The sequence below is a fragment of the Sycon ciliatum genome, chromosome 13 (genome assembly GCF_964019385.1).
Source record: "Sycon ciliatum chromosome 13, ocSycCili1.1, whole genome shotgun sequence".
Lineage (NCBI taxonomy): Eukaryota > Metazoa > Porifera > Calcarea > Leucosolenida > Sycettidae > Sycon > Sycon ciliatum.
Window position 1 is genome coordinate 19,491,741 of NC_088655.1, and position 13,160 is coordinate 19,504,900.

A 13,160-nucleotide genomic window follows, 5' to 3' on the forward strand; every position below is an offset into this window, starting at 1 on the left:
GAGCATGTGGTCACGCAGGCAGTCGTCGTCCACAAACACGGCGCTGCATTCCAGACACTTGACTTCGCTGCGTACGCGGTGACGCTGCATGTGCTTGAGCAAGCGTGCCTGGTTGGCCAGTTTGATTCCGCAGTGTGGGCACTGAAGAGCATTCTCCTTGGACAATGGCAGGTCACAGTCAGGAGTGCTGCTACCAACAAGAGAGTTGTTGTTGTTGTTGAAGCGGTTTACTGCCTGAGGATGCATGGTTGCAGTGACAGACATGACTAAACTGGGATACTGGGTGACACACACTACACTACCTACAGAGGAAGACGAAACGGGAACACGACACAAAAGCAGCAAACACAGTCCATCTACGTGTTAATAGAGTTGAGAGTGTGATAGACGAGTACCATTGGACACGCGCCCTCATGCGTACGAATACACACACACACACACACACACACACACACACACACACACACACACACACACACACACACACACACACACACACACACACACACACACACACACACACACACACACACACACACACACACATACACACACACACACACACACACACACACACACACACACACCTCAGACCTGCCCATCGCAGAAGCGATGATAGCGAACAGCTATGTTAGACATAGCAACTTGTGCTGGGATTACACCATTCAACAGCTTGCAAGGCTGATGGATTGACCGCCACTATTTTTAGCCTGGTATCCACCACACAGCTGTTTGAAGTGACTTTTTCTGGCCAGTGAATCCCTATTTTTCATTTTCCATTTTTTTTACACACACACACATCTGCAACGCCGGACACACACAAACTGACCTGCTTGCAAACAAACAAAAATGTACACAGAGCAGAAGGACAGAGACCGAAAACGTTCTCGTTCCTCCGAGTTTCGTGTTCAAAAATACTCATCTGACGGACATGCAGCATATTTTCCGGAGCATCAGCCGCACTTTGGTCTCTCATTAGTCACCCACAGAAAAGAGTGGTGCGGCGTATACTCCGAATATGAAATTAACCGTGATGAATAGAATACCGGTAGGGTTTTGTGTTTCATGGGCAAAAAAATTGGGGGTTGCGGCTTATACTCCGGCATGCACTGGCTGTTGGTGACCACCCGGGAGAATGAAAGAAGAGCTACGAGAATGAGAATGAGAAGAAAGGCGTGTGCAGCCATGATCGTCGGGAATTGAACGCGCAACTTCTCGATTGGAAATTGACTGCACATACCACTGCACCATATGGACACACACACACCCACACCCACGTACACACGTACACACACACATACACACGCACACATGTACACACACAAATCCTCCAAGCAATATCTATGGACATACCAGACGCGCTGAGAGAGACGGTAACTATCTGGTTGTTTGCACGCTGACGAAACTCGAGACCAGGAAAAGAAGGGAACCTGGATGCATACGGAGAACGATAAAGCAATAAATCAAAACATTCAACGTCTTGTCGCCAAATATTAACCCTTTGAGGTGCCACTGAATGCGTGAAAACGTGTACTGTATACGTGCAAATTTTCACACGAAATCTTTCGTTAGATCACTCCGCCAGCAGGTTCGTTTCATACTAAAATTCGTTTTTGGTCGAGGTCTGTGACCCCGAACGTTCAGAAAAAAAACTTTAGTTTGGTACAAACTATAGTCATTTCGTTTTGGTCGAGGTCTGTGACCCCGAACGTTCAGAAAAAAAACTTTAGTTTGGTACAAACTATAGTCATTTCGTGCCCCTAACGAATATAGTAGGGCTGAGTCGGGTAGCATTTTCTTCGGGTATCGGGTCCGGGTAGTTTTCCACGGGTAGCACGGGTACCCGATCGGGTAATGTTCCCATGGCAAGACCACAATGCACACCGGCCCCTTCCCTGACACACTGGGTAGACGTGCGTGAATTATTTGCACACGTGCACTGTAGACCTCTCTCTCTACTCTTTCTACATGTCATCTGCGACTTCGGGTTTTCGGGTACGATTCGATACCCGTCTACCCGAGGTCCTCACGGGTAGCACGGGTACCCGACTACTGGTGGACACCACTAGAATATAGCGAAAGTTAATTACAAACGAAACTTCGCACTTATGCAGTAAGTAGACTATCAGTTATAGACAAGGTGTCCACGTGTGTTTTGATGTGTGTGTGTGTGTGTGTGTGTGTGTGTGTATGTGTGTGTGTGTGTGTGTGTGTGTGTGTCCCATATGGTGCAGTGGTATGTGCAGCGGCTTCCAATCGATAGGTTGCGGGTTCGATTCCCGACGATTATGGTCACACACGTCTTTCTTCTCTTTCTCAGACTCTTCCTGACTTTTCTTTCATTCTCCTGGGTGGTTACCAACAGCCAGTGCATGCCGGAGTATGTGGTGTGATGGTGTGTGCGGGAAAATATTATATAAATGAAATGTCCAAAAAATGAATAGGGATTCACTGGCCAGAAAAAGTCACTTCAAATAGCTGTATGGTGTAGACCAGGCTGAATTGTGACGGTCAATTCTTCAGCCTTGCAAGCTGTTGAATGGTGCAATCCCAGCACAAGTTGCTATGGCTTCTGCCATAGCATTGCTATCATCGCCTCCGGCGATGGGCGTCAAAAGGTCAAAGGTCAAAAGGTGTGTGTATGTGTGTGTGTGTGTGTGTGTGCGTGCGTGCGTGCGTGCGTGCGTGCGTGCGTGCGTGTGTGCGTGCGTGCGTGCGTGCGCGCGCGTGTGCGTGCGTGCGTGTGTGTGTGTTTTGTGTGCATGTGTGTGTGTGTGTGTGTGTGTGTGTGTGTGTGTGTGTGTGTGTGTGTGTGCAAGTGTGTGTGCAAGTGTGTGCATGTGTGTGTGTGAGTAGTGTGTATGCATGTGTGTGTGTGTGTGTGTGTGTGTGTTTGTGTGTGTGTTTAGGCATGCATGTGTGTATGGATGGATGTAAGGAAGTTGGAGCAGAATACATTTTTGTTCTTTTCAAGATTGTTGTCAACGACAAGTGCATTGCAATGCATATTGGACTTACAATTGATTACCACGGGTCCGTAAATAGATCCAGGAGTAAATCAAGGTGGCAATTCCCTGGTTGCTGCGACCTGGTAGCACTTGGCTTTGCTAACTAGGGCTGCACTGAATGCTTCGGATACCTGGAAGAAATCAAGAAAGAAGGAAAGAATTTGTAACTTCAAGTTTTAGGCAAGCGTGTTTTAGCCGCATGCACTCCTACGAAATTCTCCGAAGCTTGATTAGATCTACGAACATCGGGAAAGGTTGAAACTTGGAGATTCCTGTCGATATGGCTCGGTGGATGCGAACTTCTACCAAAGATACATATGCCCAGGCCCGTCCCAAGACCCTGCTCATGTCTCTCAAGGTCGTGGGCCGTTTGGTGGTTTGCACTCGAGATTCAATATCGTTTCGTGGACTGGAGGGGGGGGGGGGTGTCTCTGCATGGGGATTCGCCAGTTGGCATCTGACAGAGATGCCTGGCAGTCACACTGTGCATCTACTGCTTCCACAGCTGCATAATGCCGTTTATTATTTTATTATTCTATTTTACTGTTATTATTTTTCGGCAACGCAGATGATGATGATAATGATGATGATGCCTCGAGACTACATCGAGCTGCGTTGCTTTATTGCCCTCGTTTATTCTTTTTCCTAGAGAGATTCATCCAAGAAAGAGCAGAATTACGTCTGCACTCCTGGTTGCCTGAAAACGTAGAAAGAGCTTTCCTTCACCCGAAGAAAGCTCTTGTCACGCAGAAGTCCGTATATGTACATAGCATACACCATACTCGAAGAATGGAGCATTCCATATCTGGAACATCACACACTAAAATCATGCAGGACACTTCACGGAGCTTTAGACCGTATGTCAGCGCCTTTAAAGCCATGGCCTTCTATTTGAAACACCAACACCGCTTCTTTCCTAGCTATTTTAGATGCATAATGACTCACCCACAACTACACCATGCCATAAAAGTCGAAGTCCACACAGAAGTTTCATCCTAAATCCACTTGTTCATCCCCGTTCCTGCTGGGCTTTAAATTTGTTAGTATAGTACTTATGCTTTCATGTTGACAAAACATACTTCAAATACCATTTCATTTATGAGGCCCATGGCTTTATAGTTGAGAAGGGCCTTAGAATCGAACATACCTCCATCGCTTTAAAGGTGCAGCCATATGGTATGTAGAATGGGATTTTGATCGTCACTTGCCCATACTGCACTACATTTCACTAATTCATTTCATGAAAATCATTTCAACGGTTCGGTCAAGAATAAATAACCATCGTCAGGAATACAGTGGGAGGGGTTGAAGAAAGAGGAGCATTGCAATGAAAAAATAATGCACACGTGAACTAAGGCGGAAACTGGGTCAACAGCACATCACTAAACTGGTCCAGTCAATAGCGCAATACGTCACAAGACGGTGCCAGGTAAGTCCAGATTCATCCTCCATATCTCAACTACAGCCAACTTCGCTAATAACGACTGCGGATATAACGACAATTCGCGAATAACGACAGAATTTCCAGACCCAGAGGAAAGTCCCATCCCACTGTAATATATATAATGAGACTTCGGGTATAACGACACTTTGCGAATAAGGACACCTTTTTGATGCCCCGCCGAGTGTCGTTATAAGCGAAGTTGACTGTATATGATTTCTACCTCCATGTCGACCTTTTCTATTCACGTGCCTTTCCTTCCCTTTCCTCAAGTACCCATTCTTTTCGCTCTCTAGCTTTGTGGGAAATGGTGAGATGGTTTTTTTCTGGCAGGAACTACTTTGAGTGGGCAATCCACTCACAATTTCCCCAAAATCCCGTCACAAAGTCCCTGTAGGCTAAGTCAGTGCCGAGTGTAATCATAAATCATTCAAGTCATTAAAAATTTGATAATAATAATATGTCCATATGTCCTTTTCCTTTCTTCCTTTCTAATAATAATAATAATAATTACGGAAATTAGAGGCCACATGCCACGTACTGCTCTTTTCTCTCCGAAACTCGACACTTGCAAGCCAGATATGAAAGAAAGAAAAAATCATCAGTCACACCACTGGCGAATGGCCGAGGGCCCTCTTGATTGGTGTGAGTTGCCAGCATGATGCAAGCCAGATATGAATTGATCGAAGAAGGATAGATTTACCATCACTGTGGATAAGAGTCATACTGTAGCTCAGTTGGTTAGAGCATTGCTCGCGAATAGCAAGGTCCCTGGTTCGAGTCTCGGTGGTGTGACTGATGATTTTTTCTTTCTTTCATATATGGCTTGCAAGTGTTGAGTTTCGGAGAGAAAAGAGCAGTACGTGGCATGTGGCCTCTAATTTCCTTAAAACTTTGAAATTCTCCGTGAAGTCCAAATTTGAAATTAATAATAATTACAGAAAGGAAAAAGACATTATGGATACGAGTTAAGAGTAACTCTCCATCACTGTTATGGCTCAACATCCGAGTTTCAAATAATAATTCCAGCAAACTAGAGATCTTCTTCGGTGATCCCCCTTGGGTGATTCCCCCGGGCCGGGGGGGGGGGGGGGCGACAGTTTGGGCCACATTTGTGGACTCAGCACATGGGTCATGATGAAGTCCTTTGTAGGGCGCATCGTGCCACGACCCCAGCTCCAAGGAATCACGGACCCTTTCTTTCCTGGCGTCACCTACAGTTTTAGTACCATAAAAGGAGGGGCCGCACTACTCGCCAGATTGTTTACATTATTATATTTATTTTCTATTTCATTTCACTCAACTCACATGAAGGACTAAATTACGTCGAAGAACGAAGACAAGGAGCATTAGGTCTAATTACAAATACAGCTTTCGATACATTCAAATTGTTCTGCAATTTAAATCCCCATTCTATAAAACTAGCATAATCCAGGAAAGATGTTTGCTCCCCACACCGGAGCTCGCGCTTTCCCGTCGACTTGACAAACACCACCATTCCTATGAAATCATAGTCGAAGTTGCTACCACAATCTCGAAGCATACTCCTGGATTGCAAACGCACCAATTGTACCACCACGTAAATACACGGGGGATACATGGAATACATTCGGCATTGTGTTCTGGCTGTGGCTATAATTATACAACGCAATTTGACATGGTGCATGTACACACACATCACGCGTTAGCGAAAGAAAGGAAAGTCGGAAAAATGCGATCAAAATGATACAGGTACTACTGGAACTTTGGAGTCGACGACGTCAAAGTAACATATGGCTAACTACCTTACTTGGTTGCTTGTCTCCGTCGAGGCTGATAAACCCAGCTTGTTATTGATTGCAACTAGCTGCGGCTGGGTGGACAGTTGACGGAGGGGCGCGGTCGTACACTCGAAGCACGTCGAGTGGTCAGAAAGCGAGGCTGGAAGCAGTGCAGGCAAGCGCCAATAGAAGCGGTTAACCCCAAATCCACGAACCACCGCGACCACCACCAGGAGTGAATGAGCACACGATTACCGGCCTCCCTTCAAAAAGTAATCATTTCCTTCCCGCATTAGGACAACTAAGGAATGTAGACATGAAGGCGGACGTGCACCAAGGGCACATCTACGACTGTATTTGGCATTTCGGAGAGTTCTTTAAAGGGGGCCGACATGAGCCATGCCCATCGCTTCCATTATCGTAGCTTGAACCCCGCACTACGGCACCGGGTGAAGCTTCCAAAAGGTCTCGCTAGGCGGTTTTTCGACCGTACACGAATACTTGAGCACATGTTGAGTCCCTCTAGGGCCTCCTTTTTGGTAACGCGCGAGCTGTGCGCAGTAGTAGCGAATGTTATGGATGATTTCTACGGTACGCATTTGTTATAACCCTTCCTCTTCTCAATCTATAATGTTATAATTTTGCAGATATATTCCCAGAAAGCCATGAACGGAGACCCCTGCCTTTGGGGAATCCATAAAAAGTAGTAGTAGTAGTAGTAGAATTTATTATTTTGATAGGGAAGGCCCTACAGACGTTGCCATCTTACACGGCTACTCCTGTTCCTTTCATTCAGTACACACGTCTCCATAGGGTCACGTCGCGTTTATCTGATGTTTGTGAGCAGACATGGAGACCAAATCGACGGATATTATTATTTAGTAGGCCAGGGCGCCTTTCTGAGAACGATTCAATGGTACCAAGGCCTCTACACAAGAGAATGATTCTCTCCTTCTTTGCCCTGTTGCCTCACGATCACATCTATTCGAGGCAGTCTAACAACGTGGTAAGATGTCCTATAACCCTACTGTAATGGTTGAAGTTTGACTTTAGAAAAGCAGCGCAGTGAGCATGTACGGTTGGTTGATGTGTGTACGTCGTGCGTGCCCCGCCTAGCCCTAATGCCTGTAGAAACGGACATAATGCTCCACAGGTACATGTATAAGTAATATTATTATAGTACGCATCTCTGTCAGTGCATGCAGCACCCAACACGTCTGGCTGTCCACTCCACGATAGGCAATGTGCATAGATCATTAATATTACAGGCAAACTCTGCTGGCTTTCCACTCACTGCGTGCAGAGAGAGAGAGAGAGAGAGAGAGAGAGAGAGAGAGAGAGAGAGAGAGAGAGAGAGAGAGAGAGAGAGAGAGGTCTTCTTCAAACGGATCGGTAGTATAAGGCAGCGAGGAAATTCAACTTCAACGAAATAAACCGGCTCGTGTGAACTCAGAATCAAGATAATCCGAAAAGAAACACTAGGATCCGAAATAGAATCTACACTTTCCCAGCCACTACTAGACCAACGGTATTCAGGTACTCGTTGTACCATAATACTACTGGCGAAAAGGAGTCAGTGCCGTTAGCAGCAGCAACAAGTACCACTGGTCTACTCCTCAAACCCTAAAGGGTCTCCTTTGGGACTGAAATAGGACGTTAGTGTGTCCAGCGCAGCGAATCAATCACCTCAAAATCCCGTTTTGGCAGGGTCCATCTGGCAGGGCCACTATTGGAGTTTGTGGTTCTTCGGTCTGGAACACTCTCTCCCTCTGTAAGACTCATTTCCCAACCATCAGCATTGAAGAAAGCCCTCGAATTTTTAGACTCGGCAGAGCCATTATAATAATATATTCTGTATCTAATAACTCATAAGAAAGAAAAAGGACCAAGGAGCTACAAGTTCCGCAGTTTTCATCTTCCATTTTCTTACATAAAATCGGCAAATTATGGAATTGCCTTCCACCCAAGATTACCGCTAGGTACACAGCGGGTGAAACGAGGTTTACTTCCAGCACCATTCTTATGTACATTGTGTGGGATTTCACGATAATTGCATTCTGTATAAGTGGCTAAGTTGCATGGACGGTGCACAATGCGAACATGCATTATCATTGTGCTCGAATAAACCATATAAACTACACTTACAAAGATTAGACCGTGCGTGTGGTGTGGAACTATAGATAATTTTTTTAAGTTTCAATTTAGTTTTTCTTCGTTCCGGAATTCTCTGTCCCTCTGTAAGACTCATTGCCCAGCCATCAGCATTGAAGAAAGCCCTCGAGATTTTAGACTCGGCAGCGCCATTATACATGTATTTCTGTGCTGCGCTGATGAGTTCACAAAGAACGAAACAGCATGCTATCCGCAGATTGAGCATGTACATATTATTATAATATTATGCATAGATTAGCTAGTAGCGGGAACATCCCTTCTCCCCATAAATCGCTTTGGCCAACTTGACATTTTTTCTTCTCTACCTGGCTCGGTCACTGCAATACCTAGCCTCTTCTTCGTTATTTTTACTCTGTCGCCCGTGGGTTTATCCTTCGGTCCTCCTTCTCTGTCGACTTTAGAAGACAACAATACGTATAACGAGGGCTATCAGGTGGTGTCGTCATTGCAATAATGCAAAACACACGGAAGTTCAAACAATAAAATAATTGCAACTCACGTGCATTTCATTATAATTATTGTCACTTCTTTTTCCCTCTCAATAGGTGTACTGAAATTTGTATTGCTTGTATCATTTGCCTAGTTCGTGTATCACCCCTAGCCAGGGCTTGGTATTATTTTTTTTTAGCTCTTATCACATCAGTCCTCTTATCACATCGATATACAAGTCTTCGGTTTTGTCTAAATCCCTCAGTGACGATAACCACTGACGAAAAGTCACGAGAACACGTTCTGGTCAGCTACAATTGGACTTTGTTTGAACTCGTGCGTGTTGCAATGACGGCACACCTCATCTTATTGATAGCCAATACAACCAAAACATTACGCTTTGCGAGTGGGCTATGCTTTCAGGAAGATAGACACAACGATTTTCTGTGCTCACGTGGAGGTCATGTCATGGCAGCGCAAGTGACTTTTGACCCCCTGCCACGAAACGAACATAAGGAATTTCTGGCTCCAACCCTTTAAGCTGCCGTCACCGAGCCCAAACCGCTGGCAATTGTCGATCAGAAACTAGTTGTTGCCAGAAATGCAACCCAATCAACCCTGGGGGCCCCTGCTTCGAGTCCTGGTCGTTCCAGACAATTCTGTCTGCAGGATTTTCTAGTTGCCATCTCCCTCAAACCTGTGGGTAACATTATTATTATTATTTAAAAAAATGTTAATGTGACATTGACGCAGGCACCTGGGACCTATGAAGCAGAACCAAGGAGCGTGAATGTGACTTGAGTCTTGCTGTTTCCTTCACGCTGACTATCCAAGTTAACTTATCTCTGTTCTCTTTGCACCCTCCCTTTCTACCGCCATCATGAACGAGTTGGATAGTATCCAGGCTTCGTTGCAAGAACTACTACTAGCTAACAACAAAGTTAGGAAACGCAGAATCCGAAGTCCGAATTGACTACCCCCCCCCCCCCCCCCCAGCACAATCTTACCACAAAAGCCAATTACCGGTATTGAATCACTGCATTATCCCGGGCAGCTTGTTTGCTTGGCCACCATCTTATGGAACTGCATTTCATCGTGGCTAATGCGCAACTGTCAATTCATGGTTTAAAGGAGGAACTGCGCCAAACAAGCGGCAAACAACCCTCTGGCACATAGACTCACACCCCCAACCCACCCCTCCTATTCGGCTCCACAATGAGTTCATCCTGAACGACATTTCACTCATACCAATGTGTATAGCAGCAAATGCGGTGAATCCCTTAGTAGGCGGCCAGCCTTTGGATAGTCTTATTTTAAACCATGATATTATTGTACCACGAATACAATACAATACTGTCCGCTCCAATATATGTACTGGAGAATCCTTCAAAAATGGTCTCCGTGACTGTACATGTATAAAGCCTCTGGGCCATCCTAATACAGATATTATTATATTATTATTATTATTTGAATGCATAAAAAATGCATGAAAACAGACTGGTGGGATTCCTCACTGACGGTTCATGTATTTTTGCCATAATAGTTTTCTTCCCTTTTCTAGTTTTCTTCCCTTTTCTCTGTTGTGTTAAACATACTTGTAGCCTTCGGCGGACAATGCTCGACATAGTGGCAGATGCTGACAAGAGAGCTACATAATAATAATAATAATAATAATAATAATAATGACTGATTTTGAGGGAAAGAGACAAACGGGAAAAGTCCGAAGAAAAATTGACTGTCACCACCAGGACTCGAACCAGGGACCCTCGCTTGTAGCCAGCGATGCTCTAACCGCAAAAAAAAAAATAATAATAATAATAATATCTTTATTAGGATGACCCATAGGCTTGTCGCCGATCAAGGGTTTCACCGCTTTGAAGGGTGTGCATGTACATGTATGAGCTAAAGTAAGCATTGCACATTACTGTAGTTTTTTTTCCATTTAAGAAGGGAAGTATTCCTGTGCGTTAGCCATTGGTGGATAATGCCTGCATAACAATGGGAAAATTTGGTGTTTTGTCTGGTAAAGGTTCATGTATGTTTCGCCTAATGGGTAAAAGAAATGGTGCAGAATTCAAGGAAGTGCCTGCCATACGGTTTGTGTGGTTCTGCCAATTTCACTGCCTTCCGAGCAGAACCTGCCATTGTTTTGAACACTATCCGCCATGAGCTACTGTGTGTTCATAGACTTTGAACTAAAATTAATAAGCAAGCAAACAAATCAACCAACCAACCTTGGAGTGCGCGAGGACTTGTGGCAGTTATCACCAAATTGATGGTTTCAGAAACAGCCCTCGGGTCCCGTTCGACCTGTCCAGCCGGGTGAAGCAAAACAGTTAGATATAAAAATTAGCATTAACCACATACTGAGACGCCCTCGATTCAAGAGAACCCGCAGAGGATTCATTAACACATAATACTGCGTGTTAAAACAATGCCATAAAGTTGTAATATTCAAAAAAACTGACCCCGAGTAAAACGACTAAAGTCTGTTGAACCCGAGAGTAGCATAAATTAGAAAACCAGCAACAGCCCTTGAACCACTGGTTAGGCACCGGCGGATAATGCTAGTTATATGAGGAAATTGTGCTACTAGCACTGCTAGTTATTTGGAGCGATTATGCTAGTTATAATGCTAGCAGTGCCGACAGTGCTACAAAAATGTCAATCCATGCGGTGGGAAATAATGACTTCCCTATGCAGTCACTCGGAATATGGCAGTATCACAGGGCAAACACGGTGGAAACATAACACATTGACATTGAACTTCAAGACAAGCATTGCAAATTTGGAAATCAAATTTGCAAAAAGTGTGCACAATGCTATATTTAGCTCCAAGTACAAGTCAGTGCAGTTTGAACAACTCCGTAAACGCAGCAAACAGTGCCAAACACGCTTCTGGCAACGGTGGCATCCAGCACACACTTTCATCTGGACGTAGTGCTAGTTTCACACATCGATTGTGCCAGGCAAGGTCACATTTGGAGGCTTTATGCTAGGGCAGTGCCGGTCTTCCCCACATGGGTCATTATGCTAGTCATTATGCTAGCATTATCCGCCGGTGCCTACCACTGGTCAACAATAAAAATAAAAGCACCTCACTAGGGAGTGACACACAATTCCTTAAAAGTTCCTCAGATGTATAAAAAACGATAACAATAGATACAAAACAACAGCAACAACAACAACAACAACAACAACAACAACAACAACAACAAGCACAAAATGCTGCTACCCGCGGTCAAGCTTCAGCCGCTCTGGACCTACCCAGAGCTACGTCTCGTTACGGCCTGAATGCTTGGCAGCAGACAGATGGAACATGCTTCCACCTGGATGTCGTCAAGCTAAGCCCCTTTCTGCATTTGTCACAAGCACCAAGTCATTCCTAGGGTTCCCAGTAAAAAGGCAACGCCTGTTGGGAGTTCCCAAGTAAAAAAATAAATTCTACTACTACTACTACTGCTACTACTACTACTACAACAACGACAAAAACGACGAAAACGACGACCGTCTGTGGGAAACACCCTAGTAAAATAAATAAAAATAGTAATAATACGACGACGACAAGAACACGGTACTGACCTTTTGCACGCATGCACCTGCACCTTGATCAACGATCGCTGCACTGACAAGTTTCCTGTCCTGCGAGCTCGCGACCAACCGCCCCAACGGCTCAAATAATTAATTAAAGGTTCTGCCAGAACGTACGGGAGGTCTGGCCTTTTATCCTCGACGCGTACGACGAGTGATTTGCGCATGTTGTGCGCACGTGCAGACGCATTGCCGCACAACGGGCGTCCCCGGGCAGTAGCCGTCTATATTAGCTAGAATCGCCCTGATGTGATCAAGCGGGGGTACCCCCCCCCCCAACAGTGACGCACTTCCGTTGCGCTATTAGCAGATTTGGGACGAAAAAGGGAGGTTCGTTGAAGCCTTAAAACAAATAAGGAAGGTAGGCTTGTGCCATGACTCATTCCGCTTCGTCAAAGTTAAAGTAAGGAGGAACAAAGTGCCAAAACTACATGTAGACGACCCTTTATCGTTATGGACAGCGCCTTTCATCGCAGCAAGTGGTCTTGTGGGTAATGCTTTCTGCTCCATCGGGTAATATTATCCGTTTAAGGTTACGCAATTCTGTCTCTTTTTTTATTATTATGGCGACTTTATTCACAAGAGGGGTAAGCAGCAGCATTCGGCCCTGAACTTTATTCACTCCCAACGCTAAAATAAAAGCTTGAAAGGAGGCATGAAGTACAGCACCGGGATCCATGGAAATAATATCGAGGGGTTCATTTGATTAAAAGAACAGTACTGCTACTGGTATGTACAAAGACAAGTAGGGATTGATGA

At 45.0% G+C, this 13,160-nt stretch overlaps 1 protein-coding gene across 2 annotated transcripts in view; it reads right to left on the reverse strand.

The window, feature by feature from the left end:
* LOC135829879 (zinc finger protein Xfin-like) overlaps positions 1–12,480 on the reverse strand; it is a 15,830-nt gene extending 3,350 nt beyond the window's left edge. Inside the window, exons 1-5 of one of the 2 annotated variants that reach the window (XM_065342261.1) lie at positions 12,393–12,480; positions 11,045–11,120; positions 3,019–3,139; positions 1,354–1,430; positions 1–302 (exon numbers count right to left, since the gene is read on the reverse strand). The exon at positions 1–302 is cut by the window's left edge and continues 3,350 nt beyond it. In XM_065342261.1, the coding sequence (XP_065198333.1) occupies positions 1–264 (264 nt within the window). In that variant the 5' untranslated portion in view covers positions 265–302; positions 1,354–1,430; positions 3,019–3,139; positions 11,045–11,120; positions 12,393–12,480. Of the gene's footprint in view, positions 303–1,353; positions 1,431–3,018; positions 3,140–6,238; positions 6,462–11,044; positions 11,121–12,392 lie in introns of those variants that run through there. The other variant, XM_065342262.1, reaches the window with a different exon arrangement.
* Positions 12,481–13,160: the final 680 nt, after the last annotated feature.